Source organism: Arvicola amphibius, chromosome 10 (assembly GCF_903992535.2).
Source record: "Arvicola amphibius chromosome 10, mArvAmp1.2, whole genome shotgun sequence".
Taxonomy (NCBI): Eukaryota; Metazoa; Chordata; class Mammalia; order Rodentia; family Cricetidae; genus Arvicola; species Arvicola amphibius.
This window is the reverse complement of record NC_052056.1, coordinates 92,373,723-92,398,367: the sequence shown is the minus strand read 5'-3', so window position 1 is coordinate 92,398,367 and position 24,645 is coordinate 92,373,723. Positions and strand designations below refer to the sequence as shown.

General features: G+C 49.1%; 1 protein-coding gene across 1 annotated transcript in view; it reads left to right on the top strand.

Annotated features, from left to right (window-relative positions):
- The window catches only part of Gtf2i (general transcription factor IIi), an 84,519-nt gene extending 61,843 nt beyond the window's left edge, over nt 1–22,676 (top strand). The window contains 24 exon segments of the mRNA XM_038344459.1: nt 3,710–3,893; nt 4,773–4,831; nt 6,106–6,177; nt 7,996–8,179; nt 10,771–10,789; nt 10,791–10,831; nt 11,347–11,420; nt 13,315–13,416; nt 14,151–14,218; nt 14,410–14,521; nt 14,524–14,605; nt 15,312–15,332; nt 15,334–15,365; nt 15,601–15,617; nt 15,620–15,683; nt 16,577–16,660; nt 16,931–16,960; nt 16,963–17,035; nt 17,037–17,111; nt 18,450–18,478; nt 19,724–19,765; nt 20,375–20,416; nt 21,006–21,078; nt 21,654–22,676. Coding sequence (XP_038200387.1) covers nt 3,710–3,893; nt 4,773–4,831; nt 6,106–6,177; nt 7,996–8,179; nt 10,771–10,789; nt 10,791–10,831; nt 11,347–11,420; nt 13,315–13,416; nt 14,151–14,218; nt 14,410–14,521; nt 14,524–14,605; nt 15,312–15,332; nt 15,334–15,365; nt 15,601–15,617; nt 15,620–15,683; nt 16,577–16,660; nt 16,931–16,960; nt 16,963–17,035; nt 17,037–17,111; nt 18,450–18,478; nt 19,724–19,765; nt 20,375–20,416; nt 21,006–21,064 — 1,565 coding nt within the window. The 3' untranslated portion in view covers nt 21,065–21,078; nt 21,654–22,676.
- The last annotated feature ends 1,969 nt before the right edge of the window (nt 22,677–24,645 follow it).

Genomic DNA, 24,645 nt, shown 5'->3' with positions numbered 1-24,645 from the left:
CAAGTTTCTTTTTGGAAAGGAAATTTATTGAGTTTTATTTTGGGCTTATGCGCATTAAACGTCTCAGGGTCCAGAAAGATTCACTATGGCAGGCAAAAACCTGGCTAATTTGATCTGAGGGTAAAACTAAAGAAATCAGCTCGTGTGTGTTACCACTACGTGTTCTTTTATTCCTTGGAACAAAGAAGCAGCGAGAAGCATGAGGCGTCATCTTCACACAGCTGTCCGTTTATGCAGGCACACAGACACGTCAGCAGTCCCGCAGGCAGTAACCAGAGCACCAAGTGTGCATATTCACAATCACAAGAACCTGTGGATCTGGCAAGGAGACACCTTATGTCTTGGAGAGGGGCGTGACTGGGAACATCGCCATGGTAGCTATACTGACCTACAGGCTTGATTTGCATTAGCGTCTAGCTGGCTGAGTTAAAAAGGAATCTCTTCTGGGGACCCTGTTTTTGACTCCAGCAGGGTGCCCAGGTGAGAACTTTTCTCTCTGAAGTTAGTTTTAGTGACTCAGGCCTTTTTCCCGTCTAAACAGTTGATTTCCTGGGCTATGATCTTATGTTAGTTGAAACCAAGGTGAAGGGTAAACACAGAATATTAGTAACTAGTTTAGAGCAGACCAGTAGATTACAGCTTCCTGAGTCTCCTGTTAGAGCAGACACACTGCCTCCGGTGTGAGGCTCCTTTCTTATCAGTGAGGTGTTAACAAAGAAAGTTTGTGGGGGGCTAGCTTTATTTAGATTTTGGCTGGGAGAACAAAGGCTTGACTGAGTGAATCCTTTTCATTCCTTGGCTTCATGGTGTGGGGGGAGGCATCCAGTTACCCTACAGGAAAAGTCAGGTTTATACACTGCTGGGATACTATAGAAGGGGGAAATGCCATGATTTCACAAGATTTCTACAGAACCGACAGTGATTTATCCAAAGGACATGTGTACCCATAGCTCTGCAAAAACAGGTTACTCCAAGTGGATGTGTACATATACACGTCCCGTGGATTAGTCCAATAGATCTGTCAGCTGTACATTTACTGTGTAACACTTGTGGGCTCACCGCAGAAATTTTCTTTTCCGCTACACTGGGATAGTGACTGGGTGGTAAAGAAATACCATCTACTGACAAATCAGAGGTCGAGGCTTCTCAAACATGTCAGTTTCCCTGGCTGTCCACTGTAGCACGAATTCTAGTTGGTCTTAATAATAAAAACCCAGAGTCGGATATAGGAGTTATTGCTGAAGATCAGAGAAACAGAGTGGCCAGCCACCAGAGAGTTCTTTTACCTCTCCCAATGCTCAGACCGACAGGGCGATCCTCTCCTCAGACTGCACTGTTGTCCTGTCTCCTCCCGCCTTATTGTCCTCTCTCTGCCCAGCCATATCACTCCTGTCTCCTCCCTAGTGCTGGGATTAAAGGCATGGGATCCCATCCCAAGTATGTGAGCTCTGTTTCTCTTTTAGACAGATCCAGTCTAGTGTAGCCCAGGGTAGCCTTGAACTAACAGAGATTCCCTCTTTCTCTGTCTCCCAAGTCCTGGGATTAAAAGGTGTGTGCCACCACTGCCTGGCCTGTAGTGGCTTAGCTCTGATCTTCAGGCAAGCTTTATTTGTTAAAACAAACAAAATAGCATTACAGTCCGTAATGAGTCAGGCCTTAATAATGCCTTCCTTCCCATCTGGGTGTAAATTCCTTCGTGTCCAGCCAGTGCCTTCCTAGACATTTAGCAGCCGAGATCAAGTGATGGCCGCTGTTTATTGTTATGCATGACACTATTATGTCATGGTGGTTTGTGTGTGGGAGAGACATGTGGTTCTGAGTGTCTTGCACCCTGAGAGTATTGCTGGTGTTGGCTGTTGTGGGCTTTCCCCAAGAAGTGGCGAAGGAAAGAAGGAAGAGGAAGGAAAAGAAGTGGCCGGTGAGAGGTGGCTGGGCTTTGCCAAGCACAGCTGAGGAAACAGATTCGGGCTGGGATGTGGCTCTTTTTAAGGTGCTTGCTTGGTATGCCTGAGGCCATGGCTTTGAGCCCCAATATTATAATTTTAAAAAACTTTGTTTTGTGATTTATTTACTTTTATTTCGTGTGTGTTTTGCCTGCATGCGTGTCTTTGTGAAGGTGTCAGATCTCCTGACACTGGATTACAGGAAGTTATAAGCTGCCATGTGGGTGTTGGAAATTGAACCCAGGTCTTCTGGAAGAGCAACCACTGCTCTTAATTGCTTAGCCATCTCTCCAACTCCCAATTTTAAAAAATTTTTAGAGAGAAAGTAGATATTAAGAGGGTTGACAATGTGGTTCAGTTGGTGGAATACTTGCTTAGTGTACATGAAACCCAGAATTTTATCCCAGACACCACCATCCAAAAAGAAATTTACTGGGTTTTGTGGGTAGCATTTTTGGTGGATCTGGATAGGTGGCTGTTGGGAGCTGTTGAGAAATTGGCAGCCTCTGGTACCCTTCCTAAGGTTTCTGTGGCCGGAGGAAACATGACTTCCCTGAAACCCCTTAGTGTGCTCTGCCCTCACCAGCGTCCACTGCCTGTGACTGGTGCCTCCACGTTCCTGTTCACTCCTGTGGACTGTGCAGACCACTCGGGAGGGGAGGGGACCCAGCCCATCTTGGAAGCACTGGTTCCTGTCGGGCAATGGGCAGGACTTCCTGGTCTATGAGTGTGGCTCATTGCCGACTAAGTCAGGTGGGGACTGGATAGGGATTGCTCACAGACTTGACTTTTGCCCTTTTCTTTCTAGTTTTTTCTTCTGTTGAGACAGGGTCTCACTATGTAGCCCAGGCTGGCCTCAGACTGAGAAATCCCTCTGCCTCTGTGAGTGCTGAGATTAAAGGCCTTTGCTGCTACAGCCAGCTTCCACCTTTTGTCTCTCAGCTGTCAACTCAAACATGATTTTATTTCATAGAAAGCCTGTTAAAATTAGATTTAAGTTTTGTCTTATCTAACTGATAAGACAGGAGTGGATCTGAGCTATCACAGGTTTCTGATCCTCTTGGGCACATTCCCTTTACTGGTGTGGTGGTGACGACCTCGCCTGTGATTTTTCTAACACGAGAGCCCTTCAGCTCTGGTGTTGCTAAAACGAAGGAAGGATTGAGGCAGACTGGGTTGGGGGGTAGCTCAGTTGTTACAGTGCTTGTCACAGAGCTGTGGGGCCTGGTGTTTAACTCTCAAACCCACAATCAAACAAGGTGGACACGGTGTTGTATACCCTTGTAGTCTCCGCAGTGAGGAGGTGCAGACAGGAGGATCCCAGCCTGCTTGGAAAGTCTCAGCCTGTCTCAGAGATAAGGTCGGCAGCCTGAGGAACTACACTGTGTTGACCTCTGTTCTGCACATGTGCACAAAAACTGTTTGAGTGAAGTTTCAGACTAGAGATTAATAGGTGGATTTAACCCCTCCCCTCCCATACAGGGTCTCTCTCTCTCTCTCTCTCTCTCTCTCTCTCTCTCTCTCTCTCTCTCTCTCTCTCTCTCTCTCTCTCTCTCTCTCTCTCTCTCTCTCTCTCTCTCTATGGCTCAGGCAACCCTGGCACTCCATATCGCCAAGCCCAGCCTCCTGTGTGCTGGGATTACAGGCTCACACCCATGGCTGGCTTGTCTTGTGTTTTAGTTGTAGTATTTGAAGCTGGGCGCTTTGGGGTATTGGCTATGCATGACTTGAGCCTGAGTTTCCTGCCTTGCTCTCATCTTCTGCAGCTGAGGCCTTGGGGAGCACGGAAGCCAAGGCTGTACCATACCAAAAATTTGAGGCCCATCCCAATGACCTCTATGTGGAAGGACTTCCAGAAAACATTCCTTTCCGAAGCCCCTCATGGTATGGAATCCCAAGACTGGAAAAAATCATCCAAGTGGGCAATCGAATTAAATTTGTTATCAAAAGGTAAGAAAAAAATTTTCCCTGACATTTGAAGATGGATCTTTTCTCCTGAGTGGTCCTTCCTGTGTATACCATAAATGCAGTGTTCCATTTACATGAGCTGATTAAGCAGATGTTTCTCTAGTACAGTCCCGAGGTGTGCTGAATGGGGCCCAAGAGCAGCTGTCTTGTGAGCCTGACCCTTGTGTCAGGACAGTGACGTGAGAGCATCTAGAATGCAGGGAGGGTACACTTCCAGCCTATCCCTGGGCTATGTGGCCTGGGAAGGGATCTTCTATATCAGTGATGGCAGTGGAGGCAGGAGGGGGTCAGGTGTGGCTGCACTCCTGGTGTGAGGAACCAGATGCCACCACAGATGGCTGAGTGGAGGAAGGCGGTATGCAACAGTGTGTGTTTAAAGGTCTTGAAGCAGAGTCTGCTGTGGTCCTTTGTCCTGGCTGTCATGGGTACTGTGGCTGCGTTCTGAAGGAGGTGATGCGTGAAAGGAGCAGGCACAGAAGGCCGGCCTCACCCAATCCCAGGGACGTTTCCTGGGGTTTCCTCTGCCTTGTTATTTGTGGCAATGTGCGTGGGTGTTTGTCAGGATTGAATGGGGACATGGGACAGCAGTGTCTCAGGTGTCCACCTCCAGTAGGACAAGAGGTGGGAGGCTGAGTCGGTTTGGAAAAGAAAGTGACTGGTATACCTTTATTTCTGCAGAGACCCATAATCCTCTATGGCTTTATGGAATCTGCTTTTTTCAGAATAGTCACCAAAATGGTTTGTTTCCCTGCCCAAGAGGGCAGAATGGGCCATACTAAGAATGAAGTGGCAGTGTGTATGAGTGGGAGTCTTGACACGGCTCCTAAACTCTGACCACTAATGTCGCTACCACTTCCACAGGCCAGAGCTCCTGACTCACAGTGCAACTGAAGTGACTCAGCCACGGACAAACACGCCAGGTATAGTTGCCCACCCATCCATCCGGCCGTCCACCCGTCCTTCCATTTTTCCTTCCTTCCTATTCTTATTTAGTTTTGGTTTGTTGAGACAAGGTTTCTCTGTGTAGCCTTGGCTGTTTTGAAACTCACTGTGTAGACCAGGCTGGCCTCACAAAGATCCACCTGCTTCTGCCTCCTGAGTGCTGGGATTAAAGGCATGTGCCGCCACCACCTCGCTCCTTCTTTTTATTTAAATTATTTTTGAAAAAATTGTTTCCATATTGGTGGGAACTGAGCCCACTGCCTCATGTATTTGGCAAGAGCCGTTTGATGTCCCTAACACTCTTCTTCCTTTTTCTCTATGTTGCTCATACTAGCCTAGAACTCACTTTATAGCGTAGGGTGGCATTGAATCTGATTCTGAGGTGGCAAGAGCCGAACCATACCTGAAGAGTTCTCCAACACTCCACCCCTCCCTCGAGCCCTTACATTTCCACACCTATCTTCTCTGATGTTCCCTGTACGCAGTGATATAGGTGTCTGCTTGTCTCCAGAGCCTTAGGCCATTGTACCATGGCAACACTGCACCCTGGCAGCTGGACCACAGTAACCACTTGTTTCTTTTGCTGGGCGGTGGTGGCGCACGCCTTTAATCCCAGCACTCAGGAGGCAGATGCAGGTGGATCTCTGTGAGTTCAAGGCCACACTGGTCTGTCTAGCAGTTCCAGGACAGCCAGAGCTACACAGAGAAACACTGTCTCAAAAAGAAAAACAAAACCGTTCCTTAGCTGATGTTTTGATGTTTATAGGCTATTGCAGGACTTCTTACCTGTTGGAGACATATTTACCTCTCCCAGGAATTTCACAGCTGTTCCTGTCCCCTGCATCCTGTGTGACAGACTAGCCTGTTAGTCGTGCTCACGTGTGTTAGATGCTTTGTTTTTTGTTTGAGAGAGGGACTCTTTATATCCTACGTGGCCTCAGACATTCCGCAATACTCCTTCCTCACTCTCCTAAGTGCTCATATGCTTGTCTGAATATGTAAGACCCTCAGAGATGAGCACTATGTAATGGGAACTCTGCTAGCCACCCTCACTATTAGCCACAGTTCAGTGTAGGACCTCCCGGCACCTTCTGTGGCCAGCCCAGTAGTGACCAGAGCAGTGATGGCAACAGCCCTGTCCCACCTGGAGGAGTCTTCCACAGCAGCAGTCTCTTCTGCCCTTCAGTCTGTGGGATTTGTCTTAATACCATAAGCAGCATTATTGGTGACGTTTGATTTTGCTTCTCTGCAGTCAAAGAAGATTGGAATGTCAGAATCACCAAGCTTCGCAAGCAGGTGGAAGAGATCTTTAATTTGAAGTTTGGTAAGTGAGATACAGTGGTTACATCTTAGGTTACAGACAGTGGCCAGGTTCCGAATGAATTCTAGAAGTTCAGAACGTAATGAATGGAGGTGCCAGAAAGAGGGCCTTAATTTACTTCTGTTGCTCAGCTCACTCCTTAAATCAGTCGAGTTACTTTATGTCTCTCTGCTTCTGTCTTCTCCTGTGTCACAGTTGGGGGGGGGGGGTGGGCTTTAGAGCCATTGTGCTTCTCACCTGGAGAACACATTTGCTTCAGCTTAGAGTAGCTGCCAGGTTCCTCGGGTTCTGTGCGGGTTTCAGTGGCTTGCCCAGTCAGTCATGGAGAAGGAAGGGTGACAGAACATGCCAGCATGGTCTGCTACACTACACTGTAACATCTGCTCTCTGTGGATCTTTTGCTCTGTGCTTCTGGAGGCCTCAGCAGGTCGGCTTTCCTGGAAGATTCGGGCCTACAGGACAGCACAGATATATCATCAACCCCATGTTATGTTCAGTGGCCTTAGCTGACTTCTGTCTTGAACATGGAGACCATTTGGATTCATAACCTGACTGTTATTTGCATTGAAAATGTTTAAATGTCTGTGGGTGCACACGGCCTTAATCCCAGCACTTGGGAGGCAGAAGCAGGTGGATCTCTGTGAGTTCCAGGACAGCCAGGGCTGCACAGGGAAACCCTGCGTGTGTGAGTCCCCAAAGAAAGGCGCTGTCTGTAATCTGGGGAGAAGACTGGGTGGTGACGCGCATCGCTGCTGTTCCAGGGCGTCTGGTTTAGGGTGCCAGCACCCACAGGACAGCCCACAGCCTGCTCTACTTCCAGTTCCAGGGGACCTGACTGCTGGCCTCCTTGGGTACCAGGCGTGTTTGTGATGCAAAACAGACACATAAAGTAGAATTTATTTTTTGAGAAAATAGTTATTTTTAAAGTACTGTTTGTTTTTCTGGGTATGGTAGTTCATACTATAGTCCTGGCTCTTAAGAAGCTGAACCAGGAGGATAAATATTAGTTTGAGACCAGCCTGCACTATATACCAAAAACCTGCCCTAAAAAAAAAACTAAACAAAAATGCTAATTTTAAAAAGTATAAATGGGGGGACTGGAGAGATGGCTCAGTGGTTAAGAGCATTGCCTGCTCTTCCAAAGGTCCTGAGTTCAATTCCCGGCAACCACATGGTGGCTCACAACCATCTATAATGAAGTCTGGTGTCCTCTTCTGGCCTTCAGACATGCACACAGACAGAATATTGTATACATAATAAATAAATAAACATTTTTATTAAGTATTAATGGGCCAGACAGTGGTAGTGTGCCTAGTAGTTGGGAGGCAGAGACAGACGGATTTCTGTGAGTTTGGGGCCTGCCTAGTCTACAGAGTGAGTTCCAGGAAAACCAGGGCTGCACAGGGAAACTATATCTGGAAAAACAATAACAACAAAAAAGGTAGAGTTGAATTCATTTTTAAAATTCTAGATATTTTGAATTTTATGTATATGGGTGTTTTGTCTATTGTATGCACGTGTAACTAATGCCTGTAAAGGTCAGAAGAGGGCGTCAGATGCCTGGAACTGGAGTCATGCATGGTTGTGAGCCACTATATGGGTGTTAGGGACTGAATCCTGGGTCCTCTGCAAGAGCAGAAAGTGCTCTTAATTGCCTAGCTGTCTTTCCAGCGCTGACATTTATTATTATTATTACTATTATTATCTTTATCATCATATTAAGTTACTTCTTAATAGTGAGTGTCTGTGGGTTGGATTGCCAGGAAGTTAGCCTAGATACAAACTTCTGCGCTCCTGAGTTGGCTTCTCTTTGTCTTTCAGCTCAAGCTCTTGGCCTCACAGAGGCAGTGAAGGTGCCCTATCCTGTATTTGAATCAAATCCAGAGTTTCTGTATGTGGAAGGGCTGCCTGAGGGGATCCCCTTCCGAAGCCCCACCTGGTTTGGGATTCCACGCCTGGAGAGGATTGTCCGTGGGAGCAATAAGATCAAGTTTGTTGTTAAAAAGTAAGCTGCCTTTGCTGCTACAGCCATTTGCCATGATGCTAGCCTTGCTGTGCCTCAGTGAGTCGTTCATTCTTGGCTAGACCTCCTGGGGGGGGGCGGGGAGGCTCCTCCCGCTGCCCTGCAGGTTCAGAACACAGAGCTTTGATAAACTAGTGATCTAACCCAGGGCCTGAACAATTTGGCAAGCGCTCTGCTGTAGAGGCCCTAGCTCCTCATTGGGGGGATTCAAAGAGAGGGTTCTCTTGCTAAACTGTACCCAATCCTCGGGATCGATTCCAGTCAGTCACAGTTTTCCCTGAACTTCTGTCAACTAAAGCCCAGGCAACATGCTTGCTCTGTTTTCTCCAGTTCATCGTGACGGAGTTATTTACTTTCCTGCAGAGATTCAGTGGTTGACAGAAGTGATCTAGCGTTCATTTGCTATTTTAAAGGAGTTACAGAAGCTGGAGAGGTGGCTGTCTTAGTCACTGTTCTAGTGTGGCACAGACCCACTGTGACCAGGGCAGCCATAGGGAAGAAGGCATTTAGTTGAGGGTTTGCTTACAGTCTCAGTCCATTATCATCGTGGTGGGGAGCATGAGGGTAGGCATGGAAGGCGTGACATGACGCTGGAGAGGTAGCTGAGAACTGCATCCTCATCCACAAGCAGTGGGCCTAGCGTGGGCTTTTAAAGCCTCACCCCAGTAACACCCTTCTTCCAGCAATGGCCACTGCTTGGTGACTAAGCCTTCATATACATGGGCCTCTGGGGGCCATTCTTACTCAAACCACCACATTCCACTCTCTGGCCCCTGAAGGGATACAACCATACCATAATGCAAAATACAATTAGTCCAACTATTGAAAGTCCTCATAGGCTTTCCTAGTCCCAACACTATCTGATATGCCAAGGAGTCTTCTGAGACTCATGGCAGTCTCCTAACTGTAACCTTCTGTAAAATAAAAAAGCAGGTCACACACTTCCAACATAAAATGGCACAGAGTACACATGGCCGTTCCAAAAAGCATAATGAGGAAACTCTAGACCAAAGCAAGACCGAAACCAACTGGGCAAGCTCCCAACTCTGCATCTCCGTGTCTGGTGTCAAGGTGTTCTTTAGATGTCCACCTTCTTTCAGCTTTGTTGTTCCCAACACGCTGGTCCCACTCCCTGTTAGCAGTTTCCCTTGGCAAGTATCCCATGACTCTGGCATCTCCAGCATCTTGAGAACTCCAGGGCAATCGTGGCCTCCTCTCTGGGCCTCCATGCACAGACACCCCTGACACATGCCTGACCTCAGCAGCTTTCCCTAGCCATGGAGGGAGATTCCAAAACCCCTTTCTTATACTCTGGCTCTGAAGCCAGAACCACGTGACTGAAGCTGCCAAGTTAGTTCCACTTGATGGGGCTGGGCCTGCCCGCTCCTACAATTACGTTTCCATCATCAGCTTCTGTTTATGGTTTCCTTCGCTGCTTAAGCCTTTTCCTTAATTCCTTTTCACCAGTTAGGAGCTCAGCTGCTGGAGTCGTGCCCCGAACACACCACTCCCTTTGTCCCCTCAGCACCGGGCTTTTCCTGGCCCCTTTTCTCCTCGAGCTGTACATTTTGTGGTTCTCTGTGTCCAGCTAAGCTGGCTCCTTTTCATTAGGGATCAGCATGGAGGGGATTGTTAATAGACAACAGCCAATACTTGGATGGCTGGAAGTCTCCTCTGCTGAGATTGTTCAAAACTCTTCAATTTCATCTCAGGCAGATATTTAGAACAGGATAAGAAGCAGCCATATCCTTCGCCCAAACACCCCAAGAACAATCTCTAGGACACTTACCCGATATTCTTCCCCTCTGAAACCTCTTGAGCTGGGGCCCTCGTAGTTCAACTTGCCCTCGGTACTGTCTTCCACACTCCTACTAGTGTGACCCATTAAGCCTTCAGTGGCTTTTCCATCCAGAGTTCACATTGCACCAGCAAGCGTGGTCAGGCTTGTCACATCGGTACCCACAGTTTCTGTCTTAGACACTGTGACAGCAGCAGTTTTCATAATAGGAAATGTTGTGGTTGGGGGCTGGCTTACAGTTTCAGAGGCTTATTCCATTGTCATCGGCAATGGGAGCATAGCGGCGCACATGATGCTGGAGAAGAAACTGATCTCCATCCTGATCCCAAAGCAGAGAGAGAAAGAGAGACAGACAGACAGAGAGAGAGGAATTCTTGTTTTGCTTTGATAGAGACTGGACCTGGTATGGGGTTTTGAAAACCTCAGTGCCCACCCTTCAGTGGCATATTCACCAACATGGTCACAACCTACTCCAACAAATTCTTCTCAAATAGGGCCACTCCTTGGTGATGAAACATTCAAATATATGAGCCTATGGGGCTGTTCTTTTTCAAACCACTGCAGATGGCTCCAGTTTAATAGCACTGACTGCCCGAGAACCCACATGGCAGCTTATAACCAACCAACCATCTATCTCCAGTCCTGGGGATGCAACACCCTCTTCTGACCTTGGGCACTAGACATGCATGCACGGAAAACCAATATGTATGTTTTTATTTTCTAGAATTAGTTCTGGTGTTTGTGCTGTGGAGTGACGCACTGTGTGTTCTTCTAGGCCTGAGCTAGTTGTGTCCCTACCTGCCTCCCGGGATGGCCAGCAAGATCAAACACGAAAGGTAAGAGGCGTGAGCACATGGTGTTCTTTGCTGCCGCTCCTGTGTCACCTGAGTCACAGTCCGTTGTCACCGTGGGCTTTGGTTTTATTTCTTTGCTTTAAGCTGTTTTACTTAGTGGATTTTTTTTTTTTTAAGATTTATTTATTAAGCATACAATGTACTGCTGGCAAGGAAGGCACCAGGTCTCATGGATGGTTGTGAGCCACCATGTGGTGGCTGGGAATTGAACTCGGGACCTCTGGAAGAGCAGCCAGTGCTGCTGAGCCATCTCTCCAGCCCCGTGGATCTCTTTTTCTTTCTTCTGTTCCTTGCCCTCTCACTGGAAGTTGATTTGCATCCTCCTTCATTCGCAGCTCCACAGCTTTCTGCCACTCACGTGGAGGATTATACTACTGTTTAGTTCTTCAGGTTTCTTTGAAAAGAACAAACTGTACGACTTTAATACTCTGCTTTTATAGAGCACCCCTGTATTTTTAGTGCAGCTTGCAAAGGTAATACTGCCCTTTGCCTTACAGCACTGCAGTCCCCAAGCGGCACGAAGTCCTGGGAGCAACTCCAAGATCCCTGAGATTGAGGGTCACTGTGGAAGGTGAGTTGTTCTACATTTTTTCCTCACTCTTTGCCCTACAGTTGCGTGGACTCAGGAACTTCTGTGCAGTTGGGGTTTCATGTCTAAAAAGCACCTGATGCTAAATTTATGAATATTGTGTTTTTTTAATGCATGACTCTGTGTGTGTGTCTGTGTGTGTGCACATGCATAGTTTTTTTTTTGTTGTTGTTTTTGTTTTAAATATCTATTTATTTATTTATTTAATATGTGTATGGTTAGCCAGAAGAAGTCTATAACCAGACCCAATTACAGATGGTTGTGAGCCACCATGTGGTTGCTGGGAATTGAACTCAGGACCTTTGGAAGAGCAGGCAACGCTCTTAACCACTGAGCCATCTCTCCTGCCCTGCACACTTGCGGTGTTACAGGACATATCAGGTGTCACCTTCAGGAACACTGTCCTTGTGCTTTGAGATAGGTCCCCTTTTTTGTTCTAGGCCTAGCTGGGTAGGCTAGACTGGCTGCCCTCAAGCCCCAGGGATCCACCTAGCCGGATATCAGACTCGGGTCCTCAGGCATAGCAGTAGTGTACTTTAGTGACTCCGACACCTCCCTTGCTTAACTTACAGTTGTTTGTAAACTGTGGGTCCTGTGGAGACCTACTTGAGGAGACCCCTCGGGTTGTTTCTCTGTAATGATAAGTAAGGCAGACCTACCACACAGAGACGTTTCTCATCCTTTTTTCTCTTTGTTTTCCTCCTACTTTTGATGAAAGGTGTTTATAGGTGGCTTGAATAGCAGTGTGCTTGCCTCACAGCAGGTCTGTGTCTACGTGTCTTCCAGCCTCTGTTGTACAGGGCTGTCACCTTTGGAAGTCGTTGTCTAAGATGCCCGACATAGTAACAGGCAGTCCTGACCGCTGACACTGCTGGGCACATTGTTTCCCTTGACGCGGAAGGAAACGGTTGCCTGGGGCTCCTGGTTCTTGGGTCCTCACTGCCGTTCTCTCTGTGTCCCCACTTTGTTGCTTTTTTTTTGTTTTTGTTTTTTTTTTTTTTTTTTCTTTTTTTTGTTTTTCGAGACAGGGTTTCTCTGCAGCTTTTTTAGAGCCTGTCCTGGAACTTGCTCTTGTAGACCAGGCTGGCCTCGAACTCACAGAGATCCGCCTGCCTCTGCCTTCCAAGTGCTGGGATTAAAGGCGTGCGCCACCACCGCCCAGCCCCACTTTGTTGTCTTGCGTACTTGCACAGAGCCCATTTTGTCAAAGAACAGGTGAAAGGTAGTCATGGCAAGTGGTTGGTAAACAGTGGACCCTGTGTGCCAGCTTACCACTCTGATGAGCGGTGGCCACAGGGAAGATGGACTTCCTTGCTGGTTTTGGTGACTTGTCCCCAGGACTCTGTCCTTTCCTCGTGACCACTTGTAAAGTGCACGTGATGTTCCTTTTAGTAAAAGACTTCCCCCAGAAGCCATGCCAAGCTGTGCTGAGGTAACCCTTCTGTGTGCCCTAAGCCTCTGAGTGGGTATTTAGAAGCAGCTGCAGGACAGAGCGGGACAGAGAAATCACCCTCTACATGACCGAGCCCAGGCGATCTGAGCAACATCAGCGGTGGTACTGCATCAGCCCGAGGTTTCATTGTCAGGTTCTGGTCCAAAAAGGAGGTGACGCTGCTTTTAGTCTAGTTGCCAGAAACCCGTGTTAAGGCAGAGGGACACAGGCGGCCCTTTCTTGGCAGGCAGGGCATGGGAGCAAGAGTGCTGAGCGTGCAGAGCCGTGGCCTGCTATGTATTTTGTTCCCATTTGTGCTGGATCTCAGGAGCCTTTTGACATGTTGCCAGAATCCTAGCATGGACGTGTGTGTGCTGTATTTTCTGTTGCACGCTAGCCAGCAGTGAGCACCCAGTGACTGGTTCGCCTTTGAGTTTTCTCTAGGCCCCAACAACAACAGCCCTCAGACCTCTACCGTTCGAACTCCAACCCAGACCAACGGTTCAAATGTTCCATTCAAGCCTCGAGGGAGAGAGTTTTCCTTTGGTAAATACATCTTTTGTTTTCTTGATTTCAGCACTTCAAATAAAAAAGATTTAGTGTGCCACGTCAGCAGGGACAGTGTTTTCTTGGATGCGCCAGTGTGTGTTAGACATTAACATGCAGGAAGAACCAGGCTGCCTTCCTATGGGACACATGCAAGTGTGTACCCCAGGGGTGCCTGAGGATTGTAAGTTGGGTTACTGCATGGACCCAGAGCGGGCACGTAGTAGGCACTGTGACAGGCCAGGAGAGGTCCTTTGTTCTTCATTTCGGCATGGTTCAGAGTGTTGGTAACCCAATCTAACAGTTTGCTTTAGTTGTATGAGGATTGGCAGGACAGGCAAGACAACATGTTTACAAACCTGTGTGTTTCTTACATAGAGACTTAGATCATGTATGCATACATGATGTGAACGGAGTAAAGCTGTCTACAGAGCACAGATGTGCTCTATAAAACGTTCTCTGTCACACATTGACACAGTGAATGAAGGAGCAGCCTGCTGTGTGCTCCCCTGTGCTTTGTAAAGCTGCACAATAGAGATGAGGTGAACCAGGTACCAGCGCACCTTTAGTCCCCGCACACGGAGGGCAGTGAGCCAGGTGACAGCGCTCCTTTAGTCCCCGCAGATAGAGTGACACCTTGACTCAAAAAAAGGAAACTCAGTGAAAGGATAAGGTGAGAATCTCCGTCCTCCTCGGGAAACCCTGCTCACCGGGGCTGCTGCTCTCTCCTCCAGAGGCCTGGAACGCCAAGATCACAGACCTGAAGCAGAAGGTGGAAAACCTGTTCATGAAAATGCGGTAGGTTTGTTCGGAAACCCTGATACAAACAGCCTTCCATTTCCTACCCATTTTACTGAGTACAAGAATTCCAAAACATGTTCCAAAATTAAAATGAATGTGATTTTTTCCAAATAAATACGGGTCTGTAGTTGCTGTCGAATGCTGCAAACGGCTTGTCTAAGTCACTCTATGGAACGAGTATTACAGTTACAGTCGTGTGTTGCAGGGGAAGCCCTTGGCCTTAAGCAGGCTGTGAAAGTGCCATTTGCGCTGTTCGAGTCCTTCCCAGAAGACTTCTATGTAGAAGGCCTACCCGAGGGGGTGCCTTCCGAAGACCCTCCACATTTGGCATTCCGAGGCTGGAGAAGATACTCCGGAACAGAGCCAAGATAAAGTTCATCATTAAAAAGTGAGGACCCGAGGGTGGGAGAGATGCCCGGGGGCTGGCCTCACGTGTGCTATCCTGGATTGAAATTGGCTCTTCAAGAGACTAAGTCATTATAGGGATGGAGAGGCAACCCAGTGGTTAAGAGTGCGTGCTGCACAGCTTTGGGGACCTGAATCCAGTGCCATCTCCCTTATAACAAGCTAGGAGGAGCGAGTGACCTTAGTGCTGGGGTTTGGCAGAGGCAGGAGAATCTTTGGGGCTGCTGCCTGGGTGGGAATGTGAGCTGCAGGTTCTAGAGAGATCCTGTCTGAAGAAACGAGAGTTAATAGAGGACACCTGGCCCTTCCTGGCCTCTGTGCCACACAGGCTTGCGCACCAGCACACATGTGTACGTATAACACAGGCCCTTTTATTTGTTTGGGGTGTGGCTTGCGCACTTGCTCTTTCATGCCTGTACCTAGGCTGGCGGGCGTGGGCGTTTCTTACTTCTGCTCTTGGGTCGCATACTGACCTCAGGACATGCTCTCCCCTTGGGAAGAAGATGGCAGCGGCACTGGCATGTCCAGAGAGAGCCCAGCAGCAGTAGAGGCTGGTGTATTGAATCCGTCTTGGTCCAGGTTGCTTCCAAGTGCCCCGTGTGGTTGGCAGAGCTGCAGGCTACACGCTGCATCTTCCTGGGTGTCTTCTTCCGGGTTAACCAGCCCATTCCTTTTCCTCTTGTTTATAGACCTGAGATGTTCGAGACGCCATCAAGAGAGCACCTCTTCCAAAAGCCCTCCGAGTGAGTGTCCTTTGATAGCAGCCACAGTGTTGCTCCACAGAAAGTCGGGCCTGTCAGAAAAGTCTGTCATCTTTAGTGCCTTCCTGGAATAAAACCAGCATGCAGTACCAGCCCTACTGGGCCAGGCTTGTGGCCAGCTCATGGCTGCCTGTGGGGCATGCAACTTTGGGTTATTAGAGAAAATTCTGACAGTGTATGTTTTGCCTAACCCCTAATCTTTAGTTTTTACTTTCAGGGAAGATAAACTCATCACACCAATGTTAATGACTACTGCATCAGGTGTGGAAGACCTTAACATCATTCAGGTGACAATTCCAGGTATGATTTCTCTGCCTGCCTCGTGGACTCTGTCAGACTCCAGAACCTGTTTCCGGGCTGGTTCCTATTCCATGGCAGCTCATGTAGTGCAGCCTCCCTCTGTCAGCCTGGCTGCACAGCACCGGACCTAAATTCAGTCCTGCTCACGACTCCGTGTCTCTACGGTTTTCAGAAAGTCTCTCTGGAGGCTCAGTGGGTAAGAGCACTTGCTGCTCCCCTGGGAATCTAGTTTGACCTGCAGCACCTGCACGGTGGCTCACAGCCAGTTATAACTACACTCCCATAGACCTGACACACTTGACTGGCCGACTTGGCATTGGGACACACCTTGGTGCACAGGCATATATACAGGCGAAACTCCCATACATATAAAGAAATCTTTAAAAAAAAATCTTTTTAGCCAGGCAGTACTGGCACACACACCTTAATATTTAATCTCTGAGTTCAAGGACAGCTAGAGCTACACAGAGAAATCCTGTCCTGAAAAACCAAAATAAATAAATAAATAAGATTTCTTTAGTAAACAATCTGTGTGAGACAGCAGGGTTGTTTACTCAACAGGAATGGAGTTGTCTCCTCTTAAGCTGGTGTTAGAACTCTGTTTTCCTTTTGTAATTTTGCTTTATGCTTATTTCGTTTTGCCTTGGTGATGTCATAATGTGGAAACCCCCCTACCCTTTTTCTTTTTCTTTTTTTTTTTTTTTTTTTTTTTTAAATTTATGACAGAGTCTCATTATATAGTTCTGTCGGGCCTAGAACTCACAGAGATCCACCTGCCTCTGCTTCCTGAATGCTGGGTTTAAAGGTGTTCATTACCTCGCCTGCTTAGAACCCTTTGCTAGAAAACATAAGTCAGATACTAGTGTACTCACGGCTTTCCCCTTGTCTTTCAGATGACGACAATGAACGACTGTCCAAAGTTGAAAAGGCCAGGCAGCTTCGTGAGCAGGTCAATGACCTCTTCAGTCGGAAGTTTGGTAAGTTTGTAACAGTTGAGGAAGCAGTGTTTTCATGAAAGCCTTTGAATAGGTTCCCTTCATGTAGTTGTTCAGCAAGTGTTCAGTTCAGGAGTTCTGTGCTGAGAAACATTAGATGTTAGCTGCTCAGGACTCCGTATCTCTACGGTTTTCAGAAAGTCTCTCTGGAGGCTCAGTGGGTCAAAATCTAATAGGGTTGCTGCTCAACTTTGTGTCTGATTGCTTTGAAGAGGTCACTCACGGTCAGTCCCTGTGTTTGTCTTGCTGCAGGTGAAGCTATTGGGATGGGCTTCCCTGTGAAGGTCCCTACAGGAAAATCACCATCAATCCCGGCTGTGTGGTGGTGGACGGCATGCCCCCCGGGGTATCCTCAAAGCCCCAGTTACCTGGAGATCAGCTCCATGAGGAGGATCTTAGACTCTGCTGAGTTTATCAAGTTCACTGTCATTAGGTGAGAACGCCCTGCTTAGTCAGAACGCGTCTGGAGGCCACCAGGCAGGCTATGCTTCCTCAGAGTGCTGTTGTGTGCATTTGGAAGACGAGATGACAGGCATGCCTTTAGTTAGCGCTGGCTTTCTCTGCCTGAGCTGCCTTCCACTGTCTCCTCAGCGCTGGAATCACCAGCGTTCTGCTGCGCCATACACGCTCGGCGCCTGTTGGCTCTTGGTGACTGGTCTGTAGCTCACTCTCACTCAGGCCGGCCTCAGACCCTCAGATTCTGTGCCTGCTAAGTTCCAGGATTACAGGTGTGGGCCACCATGCCTGGCTCTGCCAGCTTCTTGGGATAGGACCTTGCAATGCAGCCCGGGCTGAATTTGGCCTTTGTCTTATTTATAGATATACATCACTGTGTCTTCCATTAGACTAACTTTATTCTACAGTGTTTTTTTTTTTGTGACAGAATCTCAGTGTATGTCCCTGACTTGGAACTTTTTATGTAGACCAGGCTGACCTCAAACTCAGAGGTCCGCCTGCCTCTGCCTCCCAAGGGCTGGGACTAAAGTTGTGTGCCACCTTGCTCAACAGTTCTCCATTTCCTAAGGTGAGAAGTTGGCAGCCATGGCCTGTTTGTCTTTTCAAATGGGCTCACATCCAGCTGTTGCCATTTTCTGACTGCTTTCTCGTGATGCTTAATGAAACCCCAGAGTATCACAGAGCCTAGAAAACCTAAGCTGTCTGTTAGTTACCACAGGAAAAGCTGTTGTAGCAGAGCGTGTGGTTGAGACCTTCCTGGCAGTCTGACGGTAGACCTGCCATTCACTCTACACTCCAGCTACCTGGACGGAGGGGTTTTCCTCTTTCCACTTTAGTGGAATATTCTGGGGGTGTTGGGTGGGACAGCATCTCCCCATGTACCTCCGCTGACTTAGAACCCGCTGTCTAGACCAGGATGGCCGTCAACACTCAGATCTGCTTGTTTCTGCCTCCTGCGTGCTGGGAAGAAAGGCCTGTGCCACCATGCCGGTCCTAGTGCAGCATTTGCTAGTAGTGACCTGTGTGTACTGTCCACGTGTGCTCTAGATAACTAGTCATACAACACATAGAACATAGCCAACAATGCTGTGTGCACTGTACATATACATGTAACTAGTGTAAATAATTGATGTACATTGTATGTGATACATATCAATACAACTGGGTCATTGTTAGAAGATGTAATAGTAATTTCATAGGCATCTTAGTATGTCTCTTTCATGGGGTTATAAAGTAGGATATAAGTGGCATAAATTAACAAAGTAAGCAAATGTTCTTATGAAATAAACATTATACAATTTGTTTTTCTCTTTAGACCATTTCCAGGACTTGTGATTAATAACCGTGAGTATTTCTTGAACTTTTGTTTGTTTGGTTTCTCGGGATCTGAGAGTCCACGGGAGTGGGTGTGTGGGATGGGTGCAGTGCAACTTGCAAAATAACACATTGTATCACCCATCCCTTAGGACGCCCCCTCCATGTGAAATTGGTCAGGTTACCTGACTCCCCTCATCCTCAGTCATAAAGTAGACACTTGGGGGAGGGTGGGTGGAGAGCATTTTTAAAGGGCTCATTATGAGCAGGACTTGGCCAGCTCCTGCCTGGGCTAACACAGCTCGTTTTGCAGTCACAGTGCTAAAGTTCAGCAGGCCCCAAAAGTGCTGGGCATGTAGGAGGAAACCCTGCAATTTCAGGGCTTGGGAGGCAGAAGCAGGAGGATCACGAAGAGTTTAACACTGTCTCTGGCTATATAGAGTTCAAGACCAGCCTGGGCCATGTGAGACCCTGTCTCCAAACAGAAAGGGAGGAAGGACTGGTGATGGCCCAGCTAGCAGGACCCACATGAAGGTGGAGAGAGAGAACCACCTCCGTAGACTCATCCTCTGGCCTTCATGCTATGGCATACATGCTCACACAAACTTCATACACACACAATTTTAAAAGTCCATGATAATTTTTTGTTCTTGAGTCTCCCTTGCAAATTTCAGTTCATCTGTCTTTTTTTAAGACAGGACTCATATGTCACCCTGGCTGACCTGGAGCTCAGCATATGGAACAGGCTAGCCTCGAACCCAAAGAGATACCTGCCTCTGCCTCCTGAGTCCCACATTAAAGGTGTATGCCACCGCGGCCACCCCTCCTGTTCCTCTGTGTGATTCTAATTTCCAGGGACCGTTTTGTACCACTGTTCATAAGTTCCCATGTGTGACGCTCAGCTTTGTTCTTGTCCTCGTGCAGGACCCTGTGGTTCGGGTGACTCCTGTGAAACATGTGGTTTTGGTGGCATCCACAAGGACTATTAATGTTCCTTTTTCTATCCTTTTCCTTTTTCATGTGTGTAGGGGGTCCCGAGGTGTTCAGATCTTGTCATTTCACACGCAGTGGTCAGGAGACAACTTGTGGCAGTCACTTCTCCCCTGCCATCTATGGGCCTGGGGGTTGAACTCAGGGTGTCAGGTTTGCAGGCAGCAGCTTCTCCTGCAGAGCCATCCTGCCCGCTTGCTCCACTTGTGCAGGGTGCCGAGTAGGAATGGTCAGGAATAGTTCACACGTGGCAGGAAGTCGTCTGAACTGTGCATTTCATTGCAGAGCTGGTTGATCAGAACGAGCCCGAAGGCCCTGGGATGCAAGGTAAGAGGAGCACACCACCAGTCCTGGTGCTCACTGTCGCTTCTCACAGTCACAGCGCACACGTTCGCACACTCAAAAGACACGCTCGGGTTCTTCCTCTCCTGCCATGACTGAAGACCAGTAAACTTACAGAGACTTGAGCTGTGGCTCCTACGTGTTAACTGGGCCACAGGCAGTATAAACCCCTGGTCCCAGATCATTCTGATGTCACAGTGCCAAGATGAGTGGCCTAAAGTGAAACGTCAAAAGGAAGAGGCCGCCTGGTGAAGTGGGTGCACGTGCGTGTGGAGGCTGGGGCTGGAGAGATGGCCCAGTGGTTAGGACCACGGGCTGCTCTTCCCGAGGACCTGGGTTCAGTCCCCAGCACCCACATGGCAGATTACAGCTGTCTTAACTCGAGCTCCAGGGCCTCTGAAGGCACCAGACGTGTGCATGACAGGCAGATGCAGACAGAATAACCAAATAATTACAACAAAAAGTCGATAGGCTGTTTCCATCGCTGGGGTTTCTCCTCCTTCCTCTTTTTCTTCCTCTCCTTCTAGGCTCTTTAAATAGTTTAAAGCAAACTTTGAAAATTGCCCAAATGAGACTTGATGTGTTTCTCTTTAGAGTCCACTGAGGCGAGCCAGTTGGAAGTTCCGGCAACAGAAGGTAAGAGCCGTGCTGCTCCCACCGTAGAGATCTAGAATGACCTTGGGACCTGTGGTGTGTTGTTTTTTAATGCCTGTGGGGCTTTTGCTTGCTTACATTTTGGGGGACCATGGGCATGCAGTACCTAAGGAAGCCAGAAGAGGGCATCCAACACCCCACACCCGAATTAGATGTTGTGAACCTCCGTGAGGCTGCTGAGAATCGAACTCAGGTCCCCGAGTGCTCTTTACTGCTGAACCATCTGTCTAGTCCCAACTTAATAAGACTTCTGCGTGTTCTGTGGAGACTCCAGGCAGGCTCCCTCTTTTTTTTCCCATGTGGCTCTGGCTAAATTCTAGATTCCTCTAGCCTAGTCAGGGCATGACCAGAAGTACACGCAAAACAATATGGAATCTGTTCCTGGCAGATCAGGTTGTGAGCTGCCTGTGGCTCGGCAGATGAACACTTGGTAAGCATGTGCCAGGCCCTGGGTTCCATACAGAACTAACTAGAGGATTGCAGGCAGGTCTCGGCGGGCCAGTGTGGCTCCCGTTAGAGGCAGGCAGCTTTGCTTCAGTAGTGCGCCTCCTTGTTGCCCCTTCTACCTTAGAAATTAAAGAAGCGGATGGGAGCTCACAGATCAAGCAGGAGCCAGACCCCACGTGGTAGACCGCGTCTCCAGGGTAAGAGCATCTCCCTACTGCCCTTGGTCCACACCTACCTGCAGAAGCAGCCATCGCTTCTGTGAAGGCCACCCTCAGGGAACACATGCCCGCTGGGGGCTGCAGGCCTAAGTTTTTCTCACTCAGATGTACAAGCACGGGCGTGAGGGCACAGACATAGGCAGGTGTAGTTCTCACGGGTTCCAGGCAGCCAGGATACACGGTGTGGCCCTGTCTTGGGATAGAGGGCTGGGCTGTAATGTAGACTTACTCCTCCTTAGGAGGAGCATGTTTTGAATCTGGATGCCAAGTTTCCTCCTTGCTGGGCTGACCTCTAGGCCAGTGACAAGCCCAGCCCCATTGTCGCTGACCCAGCCACTAACGGGGGTTATCTGTAACCCACAAGTGAGGAGACTGCATTCTGCCCTGGCCTGCCTTCTGCTATGTTTGCCTAGCTTAGGCGAGCAGATCACGAGCTGTCTTTCATACCAGTGTTTGTGCTGGTTCTTTTATCAGCAGCTGCAGGGTGTGTGGCAAGAGGTTTGTCTTGCTGCTGCCGTCCGGCTAACCCATTGCCTGCCTGTTTTTCCCTCCAGCTCAGCTTCCGGCGTGAGTGGTGAAGAGCTTTCGGACGCGCCCTGCCAGTTCTGTAATATACTGTATAACAGAAATACCTTCTATACAAACCTTCTTTTCTACTTCTAGATAGAAATGTCTACTTTCTCAGCAGTCCTGTGAACTGCGCAGCGTGATGAGATGCGCGTGCCTGGCTGGCTTGGGAATGCACTAGAAGGATTTCGCAGCGGTGCTGGAGAGAGACAGGGAATGGCAGGGACGACTTTTAGATTTTTTTTTTTTTTTTTTTTAATGCATTGGGCAGAGCCTTGGGCTGCGGTGCGTATTCCAGTCAGTGGAGATGTTCCTACTGGGCATCTTGGCTTCTGCAGCGAAGAAAACCCCTGTGCTAGGCAGTGCTTTAGTTTTTCTATTGAAAATCATTTCCGTGACCTTGCACTCAGCTCCCCTTCCTGCCTGAGGGGGGGCTGCTGTCTGTCCGTCTGACTAGGGCCTCCGCCTGAGCTCCATCATGGTTCCTCTGTTTTGACATAATTAAAAGCCAGGCCAGCCACTCTCCCGATGGGCAGTGAGCAGCCAGTGTCTCCGCGAAGAGGATGCTCTCAGAGCCTCTTGCACCTTTACTTTGCGGCAAGTAAATATCTGGGTGTACCCTGAAGAGGCCGGAGGTCAGGTGTGCTTGCTGTAGCAGCTGGATGACTCCGCCTTCCCACCTGGGACCCACAGTGGCCTGGGGGTGCTGTGGGGCGCGGCTCTGGGCCGAGTCAGGCTGGGCTGTGGGGAGAGACAGGCAAGCTCTCGTGCACCTCGGTGTTCCCACCCTAAGGCCTGAAAGTGGAGGCTTGCAGACGACGCAGCTGTATAAAGTACCAGCTCTCAGAAGGTAGAGGATGCGAAGGCACAGTTCGCAGTAGCGCCACCACGGTGTTCACAATGGGAAATTATATCACACGGTAGCAGAGATAGGCATTTTTATGTGTTCCTTATATTTTACCTCAAATTGTAGATATAGGGTAATAAATAAAATCCATCCATGCCTTTCACATGCACATTCATTCTTTCTAAATTGTCTTCATGCGTGTCTGGTGAGGGTGTGGGCTGGTGGCAGTAGGAGATGGGAGGACTGGCTGGGGGGTTCACCTCCATTTCTCTCGGATTGAATGCTTTTGTACCTGGTGTTTTTGAAGAAGTCACTGTTTGTCCCCGAGCTGTGTCCAGCCCCTACACCCTTGCATCTTACCCGTGTTGAAGACAGAACTCTGAGGCAAAAGCTACGCCACGGGGGATCTTCTGAGTTCTGCAATTAGAAGCCATCTGCTGCCCAGAGCAAGGGAATAAGCAGAAGATGGTGTCCACTCAGGTGCAGCCACCCAAGGGTGGCAGTCATACTGATACCCTGCTCCCAGTGGTACCTTAGTGCTCTTTGTATGCCTCCTTCCCTGGTGGGGTGACTGCAGCCATAGTGCCTCGGTTGTCATGGTAACAAGGTGCCCGGGAGCACCAGCCAGGATCCTTCAGACCCTCTTTGGCCTTTAGTGGGCACAGTGGAGCAGCGAGGAAACAGCAGGAGCCGACTGGTGTTGCTTTCAGGGGCACACTCCTTTGGCACCCACCCTCTTCCTCTGCCACCTCACCAAGGCTGAGGTCATGCCCTCATCGAGTGGGCCTTTGGAGATGTTACCCATGTCATAGCACACAACAGAACTGTCCCTGAACCAGCATGGCTCGTTTATAAGTAGGTGGCATAACAGCTTCCTATTCTAGGGAGCCTGGCTGATGCGCACCGTGGTGATCAGGGGCGTAGAGAGGGCTGTGGTCTCCAGTTCTAGTGGCTGGGGATGTATGAAGCCAGAGTTTTATTTCAGCACTGCATATACCGGGTGTGGGGGCAGGGCCACAGAGCCAGGTCTTTCTCTGCTCCATAGTAAGTTCAAGGCCAGCCTGTGTTAAACTAGATTCATTTAAATAAAAAGCTTAGTGGTATATACAGCCCAGGAGGCCGACACAGGAAGGTTGACCCTCCGGTTGTCCAGCTGCCCTGCTGTCTGGCCATGTGATCTGACACCTAGTGGGTGGCCCCTCACCTGCCCCACCTACACGTGGCTCCTGTGGTCTGGTTTTGAGGAAGACCAGTGCTGAAAGCTGAGCTGACGCAATGCCGATGTGTAAGGTGTTTCCTGCCCCAGCGGGATCGGAAACGAGCCTCGTATTTATCAGCTTTACCTTGTGCACCCGTGTCCAGGCAGCTCCCCTGGAGATCCAGCGAGGAGGCCAGAGGCCCACCTCCGGAAGCTTCATTGTCTCCAGCTGGGAGATCTGCTACTGTGTACTGCACCAATTGTGGTTAATTTCTCCAATCAAAGGACTTGAGAGAGGCCGGTGGATACAGACAGCCAAGCATGGTAGAACAGGCTCGTGATCCCCACAATCAGAGACCAAGGCCCTCTGTGCCTCCAAAAACAAAAGCTCAGCAGGTGTTCAAAATGTCAAGTTGAAAGCCAGGTATGATGGTTCCTGCCTGTCAGGAGGCTGTGGCAGAAAAATCAGGAGTTGAAGATCATCTTGGTCTGCAGGGTGAGTTCAAGGCTAGTCAGCTGCAGGAGATCCCGTCTCAGAAAGCCAGTAAGAAGATGTCTGGAGCTGAGCCTAGGTGGAGACGCCTGTGATTCCAGCCCTCTGGGAGGCAGGGCCCACACCCAGGGCTGCAGGATGGTAGAATCTCACCCCTTGGTGATTGCTGATGCCTCCCACTGAGTAGTGGCTTCTGTCCTTTGGAGACAGTCTGGGCCCTTGTGTGCCATGTAAGGTGGCATGCCCCATTCCTGACCCAAACCCACATTCTGAGGGGAAAGCAATTGTGCCCCCCCCCCCGCCTTGCTTTGGGGCTCCCCTCGGGAACAGCACACCTCTCCCCCTGCAGGTGACTGCCCTGGTCTTGCCTGGGTTGAGCATGCACCCGGAGACAGAATTGGGGAGCAGGCTTAGGTCTGGGGCACAGGCTCGGCCAACAAC